Below are 22,988 nucleotides of genomic sequence, written 5' to 3'. Positions count from 1 at the left end.
ACATAACCCACGGCCTCTTCCCAGGAGGAAGATTTCCCCACTAAAAAAAAAAAAACGCTTATATTTCCATTTATTCCGCAGTTATAATTAGCCTATCATTATATTGCAGGCAACTATGTATCTTAATAAGTATTCCAAATACTCAGATACCTCCGGTAGAGGTATATGATCTCAAAATACAACAATCGAAAACTCCTAACATCTACCTACGCTCTACATGTAAGATAGGGTAACATAAATGTGTTATCTTTTTTTTGTAACAACCATCCAACCTGAAAATTTCAAATATCCCGTGGGGAAGGTATCGAAATGAGTTACATCCGGCTGTCATGTAATATTTATAATACGGGACCAAAACATGGTTAAACTTCATAATACTTTCACTTAATAATACGTTTTTGCATTTAATGAAAACTTTATTATAGAACGATATACGAGTAGGTACGTTTAACAGAATTCTTGTAGTTATACCATTTATAGTTCAAGAAAAGCATTACTTAAATTTTGTAATTTTATTTCACATGTTGCCATAATCAAGATTAAAGATTGTTATCAGGAACTTTTTAACCAAGTTTATAAACTTTAAAATTAGAGTATCTATTTCACTTGCAATTTTTTGACATTACCGTAGTTTAGTTTACTACTCCACAGGTAATATCTGGACTATACTACTTAGTAGATAGACTTACCTACTACCTACGTACAATTGCACACTCAGCATATAAATAAAACTCTTAAATAAAATTACGTTATAACCGTGTTGAATGTAGCACGAAAATAGATTTCCATTGAAGGGAGCAGGTTCCATTACCACGTAGACGGTAAATGAATTCCTCCAGCGGTCGCTTGTTATTCAATTCTAAGGATACGTTTTCTTTGGCATTGTGAAAAAGGCGTGAAAATAACATTGAATATGTATTCTTATCTGTATTTGAATTGATAATGTTGGTGGCGGGAAATGATAATGTGTCGGGAAGTATTTAACTATTTAGTTATGGCATAGAATAAAATATACTCTTAAACGCGTGTGGCCTTTGAAAATAGTTCTGAAGTAATCTTAGTTAGAAATCTGTGTACTATGTGTAATTGTAGAAGCGATAATATTTTAGATTTGTGGATATATAACAGAGTTATTTCGATTATGACTTTTATTTAATACATATTTAACAATAATATAATAAAGATATCAATAAATAGATATTCGCAATTACTAGGATAACATAAACCGAAGCAGGTGTTGTTAATAAAGGGCGTATCGTTTAAAAACAAATACCAATAAAGACAAAGGCACGCGCTTGGAAAGTGGCCAACGATGCTGAAACCAAGTGCCACTACTTTAAAGATAATATTTTATCTAGCCTGTATCTGACAATTTTATAAGCGATGAACTTTACTTTGCATTTTAAAGTAGAAGTTGTAGTTAAAGAAATTAATATAGTTGAAGGATAATGTACGAAGTTTGGATTACTCACTCCGTAAAAGATCTTAGCACTTCCTATAAAAGTATAGTTTCTACGTAACTTTTAGAGACAGGTTATGTTCTCGATCATCAGTGCAAATTTGTTCCCAGTGCAGGTTTCATTTGAGGGCGTAAGTTATAAATCACCACACTGGCCAAGTGCGGTTTGGCAGATGTCACATGTCCTCGAACTTTCTGGTTCATGGTCATGATTCATTCCATCGCATTGTTTTACTTCAGTTGGTTTAGAGTTTAGATAATGAATTACTATTACTCCAATAGGAAAATGACCAAAAATGTGAAAAATAGCAAAGAAATATCGAAAATGTTAAAATGAAATTATTTTATTTTATTCCAGATTTCAGACCTAAATGAGCACTTAACATCATAACCACGAACAGACAGTAATAATAAATCTTTATTTAGTTATCTTAATATCATCTATTCAAACCATAATCATAAATTTATTAAGATTTAAATTATGAATATCATAAGTACAGTGGGGTTGATGCTTCAAAATAGCATTGCATATCAATTTCGTTAGATTAAAATGTCGTATTTATACCCAGCGCGGCCTAAGATGATCCCTATGACAGTTCGTCTTAGTGATTGCTTTATTAATTATAATTATAATTTGATTATAATTTAATTATAATTTGATTATAATTTGATTAATTAATTAATTATGCTGCGATCTTCTGTTCCATTAAATAGTGAATGAACTATAGCTTAAGCATGGAAAAAATGTGAACTCGTTTCCATTATCGAAATTTGTTTATCGATACTTTCCGCACTAGGCGATAAATGCCAACGATGTAAGTTTTGAAGGACGTAAACGTAAAGTCAGATTGATCTAATTTCTCGTTAATGTTAAGAATTGTTATAATTCCAACGGAATATCATTGTAATGGCATAAAGCTACTTAAAAATTAATAAATACCATTTTTAGACGCCTCCAATACGTTTCTAATTTAATGGTGACGCCATTACAAGTTTGTCTCTTGAGAATAACTGTCAGTGTCATAGGGATCATCTTAGGTCGCGCCGGGTATAGATAATTGATTTATTGATTAGTTATCTATTTAAATTAATTTTTCGTTAGTATGCGTACCAATAAGAATGTACTTCTTATCCTTTAGAATTATTAATTATGAATGTATTTTAAACTTAGATCTAAATATTAAAATGTCGTACGTCGTCACGTGGAGACTTCTCCAATATTGTTCCACATTTATAGATCCGGAATTTCAGAAAATGATTTTTTAGTTTGCACTTACTATAAAATACTCTGTATGTCATGCTTTTCATGGCGAAAATCACCATTAACATCATCTCAAACAAGCCTCAGCGGGCAGTTATGCAAATACAATTGTCAATTTATCAGTACCGCTAAAGTGGTGGAATTTTCAGAGAATTTAAGCGTTTTATTCAGTCATAAACAGGGCGAGCTGATGGATGGAGGCCGTAAAATGTGCCCCCGTTTGCTGAGCTCTCGTCACAGGTGGGAAATTAAAAAAAAAAAACGTTAGCGTAAACGAGAAAGAAATTGTTTGGGCAATTTCATTTGTGCGACGCTATAAACTTAACGTTTCGTTTTTAATGAGTGAGGGTACCTAAATGTTGGTGGTATTCTATTTTTAAGCGTCGAAAATGTAAAAGAGTATTATTAGTTTATGAAGTATAATTGTTTGTTTGATTTATAAAGTTAAACTGGCAAACTGCTGATAACATTTTTATAAGGTTTTATATTACTTACATGTTTGGTGAAAATATTAAAATAGGACATGACGACGCTCTACACTACTGAAACTACTGGTAATTCTTTATCTCAGTGAATATTATAGATGCTGTCAAATGGTGGTTATTTGTTTAGTTTCTGGGTATCTGGGTATTTAAAATTAAAAATTAAAAATCTCCAATAATTTATGCTCGTTACTACAACATACTTTCATACAATTTCAACACTGAGTAACAGACTGGAAAATGTGAGGTAAACCCGTAATTAATGCAATAGCGTTTGTAAGGCTTCAGTGCAATGCCTGTCTACTGTCTAGAAATTGAGGTTGTTGTTGCAATAATGATGAAGAACCTTTGTAAAATGTGTGTTTGAAGAAACCTGTACCTAATTTAAGGAAATTCTGTGGTGTCCTTAAAGTTTGTGTTTATCTGACCCAAAATTCTTGAATATTCTCGCATAGTTTACGTAATATGTATTTGCAGTAATTTAACTTTCCACATTATGAACATATGGCAGTATATTTTAGCTTATAAAAGCCATATCAGAGGAAGGTAAAATACGTATTTTAGGGAATATCTTAAATGATTCAACTTCGTAGCGCTCCTGAAGTTTAAATATGAAACTTGTACAGAATGTACTTACGTTTTGTTTCGTAAACTTTCACTGAAGGATATTGTAAGGAAACATAATATGTAAATACATAACATGATCAGAGTTGAGATGCCATGAACATAACGACAAATAATTGAATTGTGTTATAACAATGTAATGATGAGAAACTTTTATCAAAACGCGGAAACAATTCCAAACTCCCACACTGAAAATTTTCAAACGAAAATAACTAATACTGACCTTCCGTCTACATCTGCTGTTTCTATATTCATGTTATTAACCAATAGACAAAATAGTTTTTATGTTATTATAACTGAATAAGTAAATTATAAGATAAAATAATAATAATAAATAATAATTAATAACCACAGTGACTTGCGCCTACTTCCTCAGAGCAATCCTACTGAGCCAAGTCCGAATGGTCTGCTACGGCTTTGGGAGTTAAAAGGAGTTGAAGATTAACATTCTTGTGTAAACTTCAGCTAAGAAGTTCTCTCCAGAGTTTATTTACTAAATAATTGTTTAATTGTTTAATTAACTTAAAAATGACAATAAATCTTAAATAATATACTTACAAACGTGCAATTGGCAAAATGCAAAACGACGCAACTTTGCCTTTCTCACTACCAGGCGAAGGCATCAGAACTCATAAGCTGAAATCTCTAAAATAGTATTGCTCAAAATATGAGCAATTTCGCATAATCTTTGTAGTTATAGCAAGTTCTACGAAATTTTAAACTGAGTAAGTATCATTAAATTAATATGTACTAACCACAGTCCACAAATGAAAAAGAAACGCATAGCTAGCTTTGTGCAAACAAGCATAACATAACAAAGCACATTTTAGAGCTAACATTGCAACAAAGTTTTATTAATTATAGCTCTTTTACATTTGTATACAGAAATTAATATACTATAAGAATTTATGCAAATCAATTTTAATGTAAAATACAGAACATTAATCTATCTATTTAAATAAAATGTTATGTGCGAACCTCCTTGGAAAAATCTTGTTTTTATTATAGACTGGGATGGGGCTGTAATTTTAAACTATAGGTTTTTTAACTATTGTAACCAACAAACGAGCGAAAGATCATCACCTCATTAAGTCAAGTTATATTAGTGTAAACAGGCATAGAGCATTCTTTCGTTGTTCTTAGTGCGTTCCAAAAGATTCTATGCAATGTTCTAATACTGAGCTCTAGCTCTATGTTCGTTTGATGTAAATGCACCGTAATATTCACATTCTATTCATTGCCATTGTTATTTATATGAATTATATTATTATGTAGTTGTTTACACAACTAAACTTCAGTCAAACTAGCGTGTGATGACAACAGTTTGTAATTTGGCAAACATTTAATCGCAACTTTGTGGTAGCTAATTATAATTTAATTAATTATGGTTTTAAATAAACAGAGTACAAAGATAGAACGGGTTAATATTTACTTTAAGTATTAAGATAGGACTGCTTCTTGAGCAAAGATAGGTACATAACCTACTGAACAGAAATACAGTTTCTTTACATAAGTAAAGTTAATTTAGATATCTAATAAGTAATAATGTAAAATTTGTTTTGTATTATAGAAATCGCAACTTTATAACGATCTGATATTATAAATATGTTATTATATAATACTTTCTTTCGATCTCCATAAGATTTATAGTCAAATAGTAGTAGAAATACTGGTTCGATTACATAATAATATTGTCTGTCATATAAATTGTTTTATTTTCTCTACATTTTTGTCTGAATTTGAAAATTATATTTTGTTTATAATTTTAAATTGCTTGAAATCGTCTCGCCACCTGAGTGGCATTTGACTAGAAATAACAATTAAAACTATCTTCAAGAGATTTTTAATGCGTCTTTCTATAATATGGAATTTCTCATTAACAGAGCGGAATTTGAACCAAATTGTGATTGAATTATTACGACGTGCTTGCTCGCCATTACAGGGAACATAAACATGCATAAAAAATTATAATGACGGTGTACTCATACAACAACATTTACACGTTTGCAAACTATTTGGGGACCATGACAACAAAAAATAAAGGAGAATGGCAAACTCCCATAGGACTCTGGGCCTGATCGTTACACTGATGATTTATGGGTGATTAAATAGATAAAAATATACAGACTCTATGAATATAATAATTATGGATCTTTTCTATGGGATAGCAGAGATATTGGGATATTGATTAAGATCAATTTTGAATATAACGTTACTAAGGCCCTTCTGCCATTAGGTACGATACTTCTAGAATACGATACTCGCGTAGAATACTACTTAGATATTTGCTGGCTACCCGATGCTCGCATATTATGCGACTGAAAAATGACTAAATTCATCATTATTGTGCCTCGTTTTTGTGGACCGACGTTATAATAATAATAATTCATTTATTTATTGCAACAACAGTTACGTCGTTATGTAAGTTAGCAGTTAGGTTAGTTTTCGTTCAGTTAGCCGAACGAGAACCACAACATGATGATTAGATATTTTTATCTTTCTAACGAAGAGATACGCGCGAGAGTCGAGACGCGATGCAAAAGCGACCGACACGGTGAGTAGTGCTATACTAGTCGCGGACGTGTAGGATACCAGTAGCGTAGTGTGCGAGCCTACATAAAAATGTATGTGAGATACTCCGCGGCGACTAGTCTCCGAGACTTGTAGGATACTTGAATCGCCTATGCGTATCGTAATGGGAGAAGGGCCTAAAACTTCACTCAAATGTCAAACAACAAACATAAACAAATCACACATAACTGACACAATTATGATTAATAATTTGACATTTTATTAATGGCCAGCTATCTAAATAAAAATGTTATAATTATTATTGATCAAGTAAAACATGTTTATATTTTAAAGAATGATCTAAATAAATTAAGATATGCGTTAAAAATAAGTTAAGTTTTGCTTCTGATTTATAAAGCATTTGAATTCAATAAAATTAAAAATAAAATATAGACATTCATTCGTATTAATCGATATATTCGACTTTTTTACTCCTGACAACACTGACAATCTCTGCTTAATAAGACCGGTAGTCATAGAAATCTAAATAACAATGCCGGTAGTGAACACATTATCTTTTTTTTCAAAGATTTGTTTTCCCATAGAATCAGAAGTAAATATTTTACCAAGAATTACTAAAAATAACATAATGAATTTTAAATATATTATGATTTCTGTAACAGTTAGGCCCAGTTTCGCCATTCTCCTTTATAAATAATTCCAAGAAAAATAAAAGAAACGTTTGAACAGAGGAACAAGCTTCTTCTTCAAGCGTAGAGTGAACAGGTACCTTCTAGGGAAGCGCGTACCATCTTAGACCACATCTCAGCTTAACATCAGGCGAAAGTGGTCAAGCTCTTCCCTATCGTCAATAAAAAAAAAAAAAAAAAAAAAACAAGCTTTTATTACGTTCATTATATGACAAATATACATTTAGCTAGCTAGATTAATAGGGCCTATTTACGGACCTATGACGACATCGAGAACATTTGCAACACTCCAACCTCATCGCATAGTTCCTCTAAAATCTGTCTCCAAAGCAATATTATTATTTTAGCTATGCAAAATTGAACATTAATTCCTTGTATTACGTGATCATTTACTTTGAAAATCCATTTGTCCTTTCTATTGTGACTAATATTACTCAGCATTATTAAATAAAATTAGATGTTACTCGAAGGATTGTTGGCCAAAAAAATTCAAAATAATGTTATGTTATTTTATAATATTTTAGTTGAGGAAAAATACAACTGCAATTATTATTCTGTAAACGAGAATTTACAAGTAATAAATAAAGTAGGTACCAACGTGAGAACTTGAAGTAAGCCAAGTAGGTAGGTTAACATTCAACCTTCTATTATAATATAATATGTAAATCGTTTTTGTTGTAGGTACAAAATTCAAATACGTCTGAGTAAAACTATATAAAAACTGTATATTGCATAATTATATAATCATTTTTGTGAAGTTTTAAGAGCAATGTCCAACGGTCAAGAGTCCATATGGTCATGCCTTGTTCACACGAAAATCTGTGTCAGTGTAAACAGTTGCGTAGACCGAGATTATGTTAGTTACGCGTGCTAGGTTCAAGGGGAGCTAGCCAGATTGTCGACGCGTTTCACTATTAATAGTGCCACGGGTCTATTTAGTTGTTCGATCTCAGTACAGAAATGTTCGGAGCCGCGGACGACGAAAAACCTACGCTCTCGCGACTCGCTCGTCAAATAAAACGGCGCAGAATAAATTCGATCGACTACCGCGCACCCGATAGTCTCGTTTATCCAATTGTTCATCGACCACACTCCGCGATCGCGTAAACCAACACCAAAACACATGAAACGCCGCAACTGTGCGATTTGCGATACATTGATTATGCAATCATTTTCGACAACACCTAGTGTGCGGATTCTCTAATCATTTCAGTCCATGTACAGTGATCAGTGCTCCAACACAAGTTATGGTTTATGTGCGAATTAGCAAATATACTGTGTCGTGGGTCACGTGTGTGTTGAAAAACAAACCTGACATTCATGCTATTTTAAAGTGAATGCCACAGAAACGTGTCTCTGGCGCAATGCCAAAAATTATTACAGCTGACTGTAAACAAACAAATTAGAATTGTATAATAATAATATTGGCATGTTTCATATTTTTAGTGGTTCGTTACCGCAGATGAGGAGTGCACTGCGGAAAAAAATTGCAAAATGTCGAAAAAAGAGGACTCGAGTGATAGTGATAGCCCTATAATAGACGACAATGTAGTACGGATTCAATTAAGAAAGCCAACCCAAAGAAAATGGGAATTGCGCACGAGAAATCTATCCCCTGGGATCAAGTTTCCGACTATTCAGCTCTTCGACAGCGATGGAAATTTACTTGTGGAAACAAACGATGAGAACATATCCATTAAGAGCTCTGATTATAATGCATCAAATCTCAAGACTACTCATTCATTACGCGAAAGAAATTACAAGCATTTTGTTTACACATGTCCCATCCGTAAACATAATACAATTTCAGGGGATAGAATTTTTACGCGAATATTTAAAGATTCTGGCTTTATAAATAACGAAAAGGAAGATGGAAATACAAATGTTGTAAGTGATAATAATGTACCAAACATTCCAAATCAACTCACTGTAAATCGTAGTGTAGATAGCTTAGATTCAAATCTAGATACAACGCCGTTCATTTCAGAAGCTGATGCAAGTAGTTACAAAAGTTCTGATAACGAAACATGCGATGATTTTAATCAACAGCCTTACGTAAATGTCAAGTCAGTGAAAGAATTAGAAAACAAAATTTGTTCTGAAGTGCAACCACCCCAGTTAATCAATAATAAATTTCCTGATATTGGAGAAGAAACATCATTAATTACAGGGCTACAAGGTTCACAATCATTTACAGAAAATATAACTAAAGAACGGAAAAAAGGGTGTGCGGACACTGTGCCGCGCTCACAATCTGGGATTATATACAAACCACCTCAAAATAAAGTATCATTCCTCAATACTTATCTAAAAAGCATAACCGCGCGTAGGGGCTCTAATCCAGATTGGTTTACTTTAAACCGTCGGCAAACAAATGATTCCCCGCAAAATTTACATGAAGCCACGAAGCGTAGTGAATCGCCCAAATTAAATTCCGAAAGATCGTGCCGCTCCTTCAAATCTGATAATACCACAGATAATGAATATATTAATATTCCATCGGATGTAGCTGCAGATTGTGAACTGAAAAAGCGTTTAAAACTGTATCGACGTGGTATATCTGAGATCGAGGCAAGGCAACAAATTAATAGTGTACTTACGAAGGAAAGACGACACTCAGTGAGTTGTACAATGAAGATTACGCGAACTTCGTCTTCAGAAAGTGTAGATGAGGCGGACGTAGTTCTTAATCGTTTGAAACGCAGAATAATGAAGAATAAATGGCGGGAGAAGCGACTTAGCGGCGGAATCAAGCAGCAAGCAATCGGTGAGTAAATTACCTTCAATAATTTCAATCGACCTTTTTTAAATTTTTTTAACCCACTGAGCACCGAGCGGCCCTATCGGGCCACGACACAATAGATTTTCTATTGTGTCTGTGATTCCGGGGGCTGAGTTATAAATCGGTAGGCCAATAAGTGAATATACATTATTGATTAAGATTATATTATTATTAGCCGCTCGTCCCGGATCTGCATGCAAGGGGTAAAAACTTAATTTAAATATAGCCTGCCTACGTCACTAAAGAATACTATTGTAAGTTTTTTTTTGATAAGAATTATGATTATTAACAAAGAAGTCTACATTGGAAATGGTTGCATCTATATTAATTCTTGAACCACTGAAAATATTCAATGAAAGTATTGTTGAAAAACCAAAAGTGGAAAATTTGCTGGGAGATATTTTAAATACACATGTATCAGAATAGTTAAGATCATATTCAATCTAGATAGCAGCGTTAATTATTATGGCCTAAGATTTAAAATCACTTTAACGTCTTTAAAAATATTCTTATTTGCATGAAAATAAGAAATGACAGGTATATGTTTTTTATAAACAAAGAATGGAAAAAACCAAAAAAACATTATAAAAAGAACCTGCAATATTGACATTATAATGTCAATATTTACATTTTCGTTACCTTTTGATCCTTAAATAAATATTCGAACCGATATCACATAAATTAACAACGAGTGATCAAAGTAGTAAAGTTTATTAAAAAGCAACAGTCTATCACTATTTCAGTTATTGCCTGCGCAAAATGAGAAGCAATACAAACATCGCCTACTTGGGACCGTTCTGAATACCCAACAATTATTGATAATAGAATCTTAAACTCACCAACATCGTGACTCAAAGTTACACACAAATAATATTCAAACTAATTCACGTCCATTCATCTATTTCTAGGCCGACAGAGATAATAAGTCTCCATGAAGGGCCATGTTAAGTAATACTCCATTATCCACTGATTTATAGCAGACAGTTGTTCAGCTGTCGTATGGCTCGTTGAATTATGAAATGCATTATGTTATGGTACCTGGTAATACTTGTATACGTAGTATATTATTATTAGTCTGTGGTAATACTGATTATAAACAATTTAATATGTAATACAATACCTACCATTTTTCCATTAAAGTCAAAACACGTTTAAAATAATCTGAGGAAGTACATGCTAACTGTTTTTTTACAATTATTGGATTGATACTGAAAATCCTTGCAGCACATGTATTGGCCGGGTGGTAAATTCACTTTACTCTTTAGATTAATAAACGTGTATTGAATTGGGTCAATTAATTGAAACTCAATATTTGTGCCGCTCGCGCTGAGTGTGACCACTAAATAAGTTCCTTCACGGGTATGCCAAAATAAAATTCTCTTACAATATGTGACACTGTTAACAGAATACTTAATATTAAGAATTAAGAATTTAATAATTAATTAAGAATAATTATACTAATACAGGCAGAAGCATAATAGAGGTGATTACTACAACCTACAACTTACTAACTTACCATTTTATAAATTCTACCCTCACATAACTCCAGTTCTATTTATTATCAAAATTAAAAATAACGCCATCTATACTTTTTAACGAGAGTTACTTTACTTGCTCGACACTGCAAGTTCATAATATTGTGAGGTGCTGCTAAAGTCAATTAAGGCCCTCTAGCGGTTACAGTGTGTACTAGTACGAGGCTGTATATGAACAGAAGTTACATCAAAGTTCAACCCTCTACGGTCTACTCTAGACTTCGGTACGTTTAGTAATTATATTTAGTAATCTGTGTTTTTACGTTTTGTTTCAAATTTTGTTAAAAGCATTTGTTTAATCGCTGAGGTCAAATGGCATTCATTTAATTAATGAATGTTTAAGCATATTTTAAATTTTAATGAGAAAACTAAAAATTAAATTGGATTTACGAGTAGGTAACTAGGAAGGTGTTTCTTTTTTTTATTTATGACGCAGCCCACAGGCATTCATATTATTAAGTACAAGGAAATTATTATTTTTCTACTTAAAAAAATATGTACCTAGTTTTAATAGGTATTTTCATTTGATTAACGTCCCTATTGTAACCACAAATACTTAAAATATGGTCTAGGACCTACGTATAAAAATTTAAATATTATTTAAAGTGGATATCTCCAAGGTAACCTAATAAAAATAACAATATTGCTCTTTACAAAAATAAAACAATCCTATAAAATAAAGGTAATTAACTTTATCAAGTAACTGTGTTTTAGGAAAAACGTTACAGTTCACGGAAAGGGGTGACGCTTATTTATAGTGCCGGCCATTACGCATCATCGTGAAAACGTTAATTTACGCAGGGTCAAGGTCGAACGGATCGTGAATAGCCGGGCTCAGTACAGCATTGCAGCTATGACACACATTTCTCCGGATTGCGGAACATTAATTGGACACGATCAGAGTATAAACAATGGAATGGCTATAATTTTCTTTATTGTATGAGCCTAAAAACAGAAACACATGGTATAGTACATGCGCAGTGAGGACGCCGCAAGTCAATATCCTCCCTCCCTGCCGCGCCGCCATTACGGCCTGCCCATTGGTTAGCATGGCAAACTGTGTAACTGGAAATTATTTTATTTAGCCCAGTCGGCGAAATTTTTGTGTCGATTTTTTAAAGGAATCAATTCAACGTTGCCGTTGGTTGGTCCTTTTATTTAAAAGCGCAGTAAAATAGCTAAGAACTTTTTTTATTATTTTTACAATAAATGAATGCACCAAACTTTGAAGTAACAAGTTAAAAAATACCTTAGTCGTTTCCAAAAAATGTATAAACCAACCGTAAAAGAATTTCGATAAACTTTGAAATATTTAAATATTCTGTGATAATAATATTTATTTTACTCAATAGGTACATGGCGCGCAAATATAATACACCTATTTGAATATTTACAAAAACATTCTAGTTTTTTTCCTATAATTATTAAAAAAATTCAAAATGTTTTCAAGATATAAACATCGCGAACCCTAAAAGGAATAAAAACCAAAATTCCTAGCTGTTATGTCATTGTGCGTCACGGTTCACGTTAGTTCCGATTCCGTCCGCCAGAGCGTCGCGTCGCGCGACTCGCGAGCGCTGGAACCAGCTGGTCGCGTTTGACAGCACTCGCTCAGACCGGTTGTACTTGTGCTGTCGCGCCGGTGCATTCCAAGCTCACGTGGGCTCAACTAAGCCGATTCAATTTTTGACCCCATCCACTTTCCTATATAACTGTAAACTACATACGGCAAAGTAACAAGTGATTCTGATTCTGATCGGGTTTTGTGTTTTTAATGTACTGATCGCCTATGCTAAGTGTAGTTAGCCGTTTTGAGTGCGAACGTTGTGATATTTTAGTTTGTTTGCTTTTGAATTTGCTTCGGTACGCGTAAAAGGAATTCCGTCAGCGCTTTGTTGGATAAATAGGTATGTTTTGCTTGTTTTAATTATTTACCTAAGGACATACCTACCTACTTCTTTATTTTTGCATGTGTTTGGTAATTACTAATTACATATTGAATAATATTTTAGTAGATAGTACCTATTATAGTTTATGTATAAAGGCTGCACTATGTTTAATTTAGTTGAATGGGCTCTGTATTCCATTAATTGAAAATACTTACAAAATTTGTAATCTTGCTCATTTACCTGTATAGGTACCTATTTTGTTTATGTTAAAAAATATACCCGTTTATTGACATTTATTTAAGTTCAAAGAATGCCTAGACATGATTTTTTATATTATCTATTTAAAAGCACGACATTAATTTAATCTATTTTTAATTCCAGTCACTAGGTAGGTAGTTAAAAATTGATAAAAAACGATTTAGAGAAAGTTATCAGCTGTAGGAGATAATATCTATCTTGATACGTATTAATCAAAACCACTAATATCGGTAAAATTCCAATATTATGATTATAATTTATAATTAATCAATAATGGTCATAAAATGTGCGTAAAATATTATTTGCGTATCACTACATTTACATAGGTAGGTACCTAGGTACCTAGTATAAAACAGTCGCTTTCTCTGTCCCTATAGGTATCCCTATGTCCCTTTGTATGCTTAAATCTTTAAAACTACGCAACGGATTTTGATGCGGTTTTTTTAATAGATAGAGTGATTCAAGAGGAAGGTTTTAGTAGGTAGGTATAGGTATAATTTATAAGGCTTTCGACAAAGCGGGCGAAGCCGCGGGCGGTAAGCTAGTTAAGTATAAATTTGTTTCTTGATGAGATTTTATTAGGTACCTACCTACCAAGATGAACATACGGGCACATACCTACGGATCCATCCTTTTACTTAAAATACCTACCTATCTATTAGTAATACTAATTATGAATATAACCTACCTACCTATAAAATTGAAATATTAAAAAAACTTTTCACCATTTTCTTCATACCTACCTTCAATCTAATTCCCAATTTAAAATATTGGCCAAGTGCGAGTAGTCTGATCAAAGTCTTATAATGTTTACCTATTTACCTGCAAAATTTTGGTTAGGTAGGTAGGTAGGTACATTAGTTTCTAAACGACTCCTTAAAAAATTATGAAGTGCTCTCGACTTCGGCAGTATTTCCAAGTACCTACCTACCTAAAGCTACTAGGTAAGGTTTATTGTTGTACCTACTTACAACTTATGAATAATTGGTTAGGAAGTTATCTAAATCCAATAAAACAAACATACCGTACCTACCTCGGCACCTACCTAGGTAATAAGTGAAAATTTCGAACATATTTAGATAGGTACCTACCTATTTGGAGATTTAACCTTGATGTCCTACCAAATCTTATTTAGTTAGATAAGATTTAAACTGAATAATACATAAAATCCTAATTCCTATAAACATCTTTCATTCATAAATTATTACTGCGCCAGAACCCCAAATATAACTAACTAGGTATTTGGAGGAGGAGGACATGACGATGATAATTCAATTCGCCAATTCGTGTAGTTGTCCTTATGCACATAGATAATCGATTAATATTCTGCGAAAGTAGCTAAAATGCTAATCTTTATCCCAGTCGAATACTAACTCGCACACTTGGATCTTATCGACTTCGAAACTAGTGTCTTTAGTCGGGAATCGAGAAAATATAGGTAGTAGTTACTTACCTCTAGTACGGTCAATAGCAATTGGTGTTAATTGTTTAAAAATTAAATGGTAGATATTATCCGTTTACTTGACTATTAAAATATTATTTTTCTTTTTTTAATTACACTCCTCACTCTATGAAATCATTTCGTATCATGTTGTTAAATTTCTCATAGTTCTAAACAAGAAGCTTATAATTATGTTCTAAAACGATGTTCACATCATCATAAACAAACTCAAATCAAATAAACACGGTAATAATTTATAGACAAAACTTTAATGCTCTTAAAAAAAGTGTGGGCGGAAACTAATCCATATTTTTCTGTGCGTAGGTACTTAATCCGAAAATGGCTGGGTCCGAATGATTTATTTCGTAGTCATTATGGTTAAACTACCTAAATTATCTCAAAGGAAGGTATTATAATTCGCCTGCCGGGTAATCAAACTGATTCGAGCATACGAACTTTTGTCGTAATATGAGATAAATCAATTTATATTTCTGTTTTACCCTAATAATTAAGAACATCCGATTTCAGCCCAACTACCTATTATAAAATAAAAAATTAACGTGAAAACAACTTTATAGTACGCACTCGTATTTCCAAAAAACGTACAAAAATGAAAAAAACCCAAGAGTTTTAATTAAAACTTATCTGAAGTGGACACTATAAGCTTTCTGTGGAAAATTTGAAAAATTGCATTTAAAGCACGCTTCATTTTCCCTACAATTTATCTTGGTTTCAAATTTCGTTGCCGTCACAGCGAAGAGCTTGACGAATTAAGGGTCACTACGAAAGTGAACGTGGTTCAGTGAAAGCCTTATTATGCATTCCAGCAACTTCCACGCCTCTGGGGAGCTATCGCCGACTCTGGAACACCTATTTTTCGGGTCAATGTCAGTATTAACATAAACTTTTTTACAATGAGCACTTAGGCTTTGTAATTAAAAGGCATAGCGTAACGATTACCCTCTGGAGTTCTCTTAATGGCCGTAAAGGGGGGTATTTTTAGGCAGTGGAATGATGGATGAGATCGCTGTCAAGATACTCTCTTGTTTGGTTTTACTGATAAATTTATGGGTTTCGTAACCTACATTGGTTAGGAATAATTACGTGATTTCAAGATAAATTTGACTTTAAGATTTATTACTTAAGTATGTACACCTTATAAATGTATTGAATTGGAATATTGTTGAACTTATTTTACTAGGTATTTGAATTTAAAATGTTTAAATCGGAACTCGTTTACAATTTTTTTGTTTATTAAATTCTTCAAATATTATACCTTCCTAGACATCTTATTTAGAAAATGAAATCATCATTAAATAATTATTTTTATTTTACGTTTCAATTATCACAAGGCGTAAGCCAAAGTAATTAATCAAACGTTCATATATTTCATATCTGATAACGAAATTGAAATATCATGCAAGCATGCGAGAACAACATGCAACAATGAAATGTGAAGAGAAATGATAGGTTATTATATTATCATAAAGTATATACCCTAAAGAATCGATCCGTTATGGTGCTAGAAATTGCAACCTCTATGTATTCGAAATGATTTGCTTTCTCCATAAGAAACGCACGTTCGTACAGATATTATATTGAACTAGCTGTGCTCCGCGGTTATACCCGCAGGTCTCCGCTCCTGTTGGTCTTAGCGAGATGATGTCCTATAACCTTCCTCGATAAATGGGCTATCTAACACCTAAAGAATTTTTTATAAAACAGACCAGTAGTTCCCGAGATTACAAACTCTTCAGCCTTATAATATTAGTATAACTAGCTCACTTTTCAAGTTTTTTGTTTTATAAAAGTTCAAATGACTTAGGGAGAAGCTGGTGCCTGTATATACAGGCTAGTTCTTCGAACTAAGCCTAAAACGGGTGCCACTTATACTTTTTAATTGTGAACAAAACTATATTGAATATGTCCATGTTTATGTCTATGAAAGAATAAGAAATAAACGATATATAAATAAAAAAAAAAAAAAAAAAGTATAGATTTAAGTTTATTTCCTTGTGTAACAACCAAATTCAGCGCAAGCCCCTTTCTGGTACAAGATCATAAAGTTTAAGTAAATATTCAGTTTGTTGAATGGCCTAGTTGTAATTTAATATTTTAATAACATTAAAGATTGCAATATTACAGTCATTATGTAACCTTTAGAGGCGCTATTAGGTAACGGTGCTTATGAATAAAATATAATATGATAGTATTTTAATAATATGTTCTTCATATTATAATTTTATACTTTCTGATCTTAAGGCACAGATTGCCATATTGTTCTAATATAGTAGACTGATCACACTGATCTTAGCGAAGAGCAATTGAATACACTTGAGCGTCTCCAAAATTTCTGCATTCGTTTTGTTTACGGATTACGCAAATACGATCACGTTTCTCAGTTTCGCAAAAAACTCAAGTGGCTTCCTATTAGACTTCGCCGGAATGCAAATGCATTGAAGTTGTTATATTCCATCCTCTTTAATCCCAATTCTCCTTCCTATCTTAAAAATCAATTTAAATTCTTAGATTCAGGTTCCTACACTCTTCGTTCCGCCGATAACCTTCTCCTTAGCTTTCCTTCTCACCATACTTCCTTCCTTGGTAAGTCATTTGTTGTAACCGCTATCAGACTGTGGAATTCTCTGCCTGTGGATGTTAGACGAGCTTCCTCTATAAAATCTTTTAAAACTCTTTTATATAAGCACCTCTCCAATTTAGCATATCCTTCTACTTAATATTATGTATTTTATCCTTTCCTATTATTAATTTATATATTTTATGTATTCTATCTTCTATAATCTATATTATTATTTTATTTATTATATCAGCCACCCGCGTATAACATGTACGTTTCTTCTTTATCTCTTACCTTGGGCAGTCTGGAAGAGATCGCTAGTAAGCGATAAGGCCGCCTTATGTACCTACCTTTTGATGTACCTTTGTATAATTGTAAATATTACTTGGTGTGGTATATTAAATTGATAAATAAAAATAAATAAATAAATAGTAGGTATGTAGTATATTATCTGTGGTATTACGTTAAACGCTACTACAAAGTAAGTGTATCTACAACACCTCCATTCCTGTACAGTGTACACGTTACACCCGTCAATAATCTACATAGGTATAGAAAATACATAGGAAAAATATATCAGAATTGAACATAAAAATACAATGTGACGTCATCTTGATACTCTGAACTGGGTTAAATCCGTCTAAACTCTAATGGATGACACTTAACTCACACGATGGATGCAATCTCACATCTAAAGTTTCAGAACGTGAGTTCCAACACATGTATCGTAACGATTATGATGGCAAATTGTTCACTTATGCTGTTAGAAATATGTATTATGTAGGTACATTTTATTATTTGGATATGAAATCGTAATTTGATGTTTTTAGAAGTAAAAGCATAATATCCAAAGAATGACAAGCTGAGATCGCTTATTAGAAATACTATATCTCTAGGTAATTTGTAGTTGATTTATAATTCTGTTGATGAAAAACCTAAATTAAACACAAGTTCAATTGAAATTTTGTAAATAATGCGAAATTTTGGTGTAGATAAAATATGTTAAGAGCGTGTTTTACTAAAATATCTACCCAGTACTCACATTTAGCCTTTTTTTATTGAGGACTGCTTTTTCACAACAGCCTCTGTTTTTACACGTATGACCTCCTTGGTCTAGTGGTTAGAAGTGGAGGTCGCATGATAAAAACCAAAATCAATAATAAATTATTACCCGAATTAATAATTTTAACGAGCAATCAAATTTTCTATACCTACTTATTTTTTTACGAACCGGCCAAACTTTATTAGAGTGAAAAGTAACTACTACAATACATTCCCACTTATTTTTCTTTGTAAGTACTAAGTATCTACCCCAAAAAATAATCAGGTAATATTTACTTACCTGAAATTCATTCAACCAAATTATATTCGCTTGAATTATTTATCCAAATATTTAGCATAATTACTCATTCAAACCTCATGCCTCATGCTCGTATTCAGGCTGAGTACATTACGATATTAAATAAACCAATTCTAAAGATTTGTTACGTAATCATACAGCATACCTACGAGTATACAATATACAATATTATGTTTTAACGTTTCAGAGTTTATTGACACTGTAATGAAATTTGGCTTGAAGTTTATATAGTACATAAATAGTATGGGTTCACCGCTAACAGTTAACACCTATATTTATATTACCTTTCCTTATTGATAAGATTGTTATTGATAAAACCGATAAGTAATAATATAAACATAATAATTAATTCATACGATGGAGCAAAGCACGCTTTACTCAGTTGTATACCCAAAGGTTTTAGAAACATATAATTACAAGTCTAAAATCACATGCTACTTTCTTCAATATCTATTGAGTTATCGAAGATTCAATCTATCGATTAACATTTATCAGTAGGAACTAACCATGTATGTAGTAATAGAATGGCCTACGCATGTTGCTTCAACAGTAAACACCAATTGTATACGTTTGAACGTTAATTAACTGTAACAACTCAACGAGAGTTACTTGAGTATTTAATTCATCGGTTAACAAGTCAATATGCTTGGCCTGTGTATCAATGAACGTACAAGCATGTACAATTGTACATTGTACATGCGAGATCCTTCGTTCGCTTCGTTTGCTATTGATAATATTATAAGTTCATTAACCGCAAAAACAAATTATGTAATCCCATTGTATGGAGAAGTTCAAAAAACAAAGGAAAGCTTATTGTGGCGAGTTCTGCTTTGTATACCCATTTTAATGTTATAATAAAAGCTGTTTAATACAGGTTAGAATCAATGTATCCAAATACGAATGATTTACTATGCCATTTTTTTATTTTTATTGGTTGAAAATTATTTGGAAACGACGTGACTTATCCTATTTCGTTTTTAGAATTATAATATTATTTAAAGAGTTACTGTATATAATTGTGTTAACAATACAAACTCAAATCTTAAATAACACAATATGCTTAGGTTATAGTAATGGCAATAATTTTTAATAACCTCGTATAACCCTCAATAAACCTAGCTGCTCTAAAATAGGTAACTGAATATAATATTATGTTCTAATTTAATTTGAAAATATTGAAGGTGTAAACACATGATTTATTAATAAAACCGAATTAGTCGTTTAACCTAAATAGAGTGCTGATTAAATCAACATGGTATGAAAGATAAGACAGTTATGATAAACTATCACTCATAGGGAACTTATCGCGAATGTGGTTTAGTTAATTGATTAATAGGACATGTATTACCTACGTTAATGATCAACGTCACCAACTTCCATTATGTACCGATTAAAATGATCATAGATAGCAGGTGTTCTAAAGCATCTATCGATAAGGGTGACTAATGACTCGCGTATTCATTACTTGCAGAGAATGTGTTTAAATAACAGTGTTAAATACAATTTTATTAAAGATCACTAGCTAACTATCTAAACACCTGAATTGCAAATACTTTAAATTATGAAGAACCGTATCCTTTGACATGATTTATTATTAAAAAATACACTGGTAGTTATTCAAATTTAAAAGCCAAACAGAGTTCACTGGTTTTAAAAATACAGAACTACCTGTTAATTTAAGTTTTAACACCGATCAGCGATCAATCGTCTTTAACATTTACACCTATTATTATGACACTAAATAAAACTCACTTATAAAAAGTATGGAATCAAAATACAAAACAATTTATTGTACCGAAACATGTAACTTACCTAGTTACAATTATTTCACGATTTTATTCACTTCCCTACCCATGTAATTAAAATAATGGTCCAACCAAAAGCCTTTAAGCAAATGATAGTGTAGAGCTACAATATTAATTTTAAGTTGACAGCGTTGCACGGGCCGTGTACAAGGGAATGAATAATGAACTTGACAGTGGTGATATTATTATTGCCGACGGAGGTAGGATGCATTCCAGGCTATAAATACCAATTGCGTCTCCCCCTGTCTCAGACTGCTTCACAAGTGTGGCCGAAGCGTGTAATTTAACTCGCTTCGAAATCGATGATCAAGTATTAAAGTTAGACCACAGTTGGACTGTTCGATAGAGTTGACCATATGCAATCTGAACTGAAGATTTAGAACTTTAGAGATTTGGTAAAGTGTCTTAACTATTCCGCAATTTTGTAAGAGTTAAACTTTGATTTATCAGCAAATATTCAAGCCCTATAAATACGCCTTGACTACACTGAATGAATTAAATTTTAACTCCATACATTGCGAAAGAGCTAGCCAATAAAATATAATCCGATAGCATAAATGAAATAAAGGATATAAACTCTGAAAAAATGCGAATGATCTAAAGGACAGTAAGTAGTTTTCAGTAAAGTAGGAAACTATCTGAACTTACCAAAGCTGTCGTCTTTAAGCGTCACTAAAAGAACTTAGTCATAAAATAAAGTTGGAGTTTGCAAAAGCGGCTTAAAACTTTCGCTTTGAATACTCGCCGACTGCCACTGTCATTTCACGATTTGCATTTTCAGCGTTTTCTCCATATTCATGAGAAAGAAATATAGATAGATTTCCTTTGCTTTCGTCCGCATCCTGAACTGGCTTGGCTTGAATATTTGTAGCGATTCAAGAACTGGAAAATACACCACAAAGGCAAATTTTAATAAGGAACAAAGTATTTCATAATTAAAATCATTCGACTTGTACTATTTATTACAATTTCGAAAATTTTGGATGATAACTTTTGTTCGCTGTTATTTGTTTCTACCCAGAGGAATTCCAATTTATTTTCCATTTCGATCATATTTCATATTATAAATATTAATATTTCTCTTAGTTTTAAGATGTTTCGTCTGTAGTACTTTTCGACCTAATATTTTAATATAAAGTATGTATCAAGTAAATTTTAACATTATAATAAACCTACTCAACGAATACATCCTTCCATCCTACGGCAAATTAAAGTAATTTCTCAATTTGTCACATGTTCAACCTATTGTTAATAATGGTTCAGATTTTGATGCTTTCATAAAGGTGTAAGGGTGAAATAACAAGTATCATCAGTTCACACAGAGCTTTAGACACAATTATCCGCATCGTAGGTCAAAGACGTTGCTCCATGCTTTTGATTCAATTGAATGGTAGCTTAGTTGAGGTGCGATACTGCAGATAGAAATTGTATGTACATTTATTATGAAGAAAATGTTTTCTATTGATGATAGAGAAGTTGAAGAAGTTGTTCCAATGAATTAAAATTGATTGGACTATAGGTAGTTTATGTAAACTGCAATTTTTTTTAGTCCTGCAGGCACCTAAATCCCTCTGTTCTTATTTATTTACACTCCGTATCAACTTTTCATTTACGAATTTTATCTGAAGACTACGGATGCCCATAATACCATTTAAATGATATTTTTATCTTAGAACAAAACTGACGAACGTCACAAAAATAAAATATTTCTGAATCATAATAAAATTAGGATTGAATACACCTGATAACAAAATTGTGTAACATTGTTCGCAATTTCTTTTGTTACCATATTTATATGGTCCATAATCCTTTTCCCGGAATACATTTTTGATTGTGTTCTCTGGGGGCGCTTTTCAAACCGAATGATTAATTTTATTCCCAGAAGACCTTTCTGCTTAATTCCTTAATATTTTATTGACTATATTTTTTGATGGAATGACTGTCTTAGTGACGATAGTCGGACGATTCGATATAGAAATTAGTTTTCATCTCAGTCTCTATATAGTTTACCAATTATTATTATTAAGAGTTCTTAAAATTTGCTAAGAGAGGTGGCACTAACTATTAACTCATATAAAAAAAAATCTGTACTAAGATACCTTACACCAAATCTTATTCCCACAGCAGTTTAACTTCTTATTTAATTCCCCTGCGCATAATCTAGAAGTGATTATATTGCGACATAATTTATTAAAATATCCATTTGTTTAAACAAACTGAAAACGCATTCTTATCTCACATCGCAGTGCATTGTAAGCGTGTCGCAATTTAATATCAGTAATCATATTTCCCT

At 32.3% G+C, this 22,988-nt stretch overlaps 1 protein-coding gene across 3 annotated transcripts in view; it reads left to right on the top strand.

Annotated features, from left to right (window-relative positions):
• The first annotated feature begins 7,953 nt into the window (after window positions 1-7,953).
• Window positions 7,954-22,988, top strand: part of LOC123694068 — a 62,810-nt gene continuing 47,775 nt past the window's right edge. The window contains exon 1 of one of the 3 annotated variants that reach the window (XM_045639368.1): window positions 7,954-9,814. In XM_045639368.1, the coding sequence (XP_045495324.1) occupies window positions 8,542-9,814 (1,273 nt within the window). In that variant the 5' untranslated portion in view covers window positions 7,954-8,541. The remainder of the gene's footprint in view (window positions 9,815-22,988) is intronic. The other 2 variants (XM_045639369.1, XM_045639370.1) reach the window with 2 other exon arrangements.

The sequence above is a fragment of the Colias croceus genome, chromosome 8, assembly GCF_905220415.1.
Source record: "Colias croceus chromosome 8, ilColCroc2.1".
NCBI classification, from domain to species: domain Eukaryota; kingdom Metazoa; phylum Arthropoda; class Insecta; order Lepidoptera; family Pieridae; genus Colias; species Colias croceus.
Note: the sequence above shows the minus strand (reverse complement) of the source record. Positions and strands in the feature narration are given on the sequence as shown.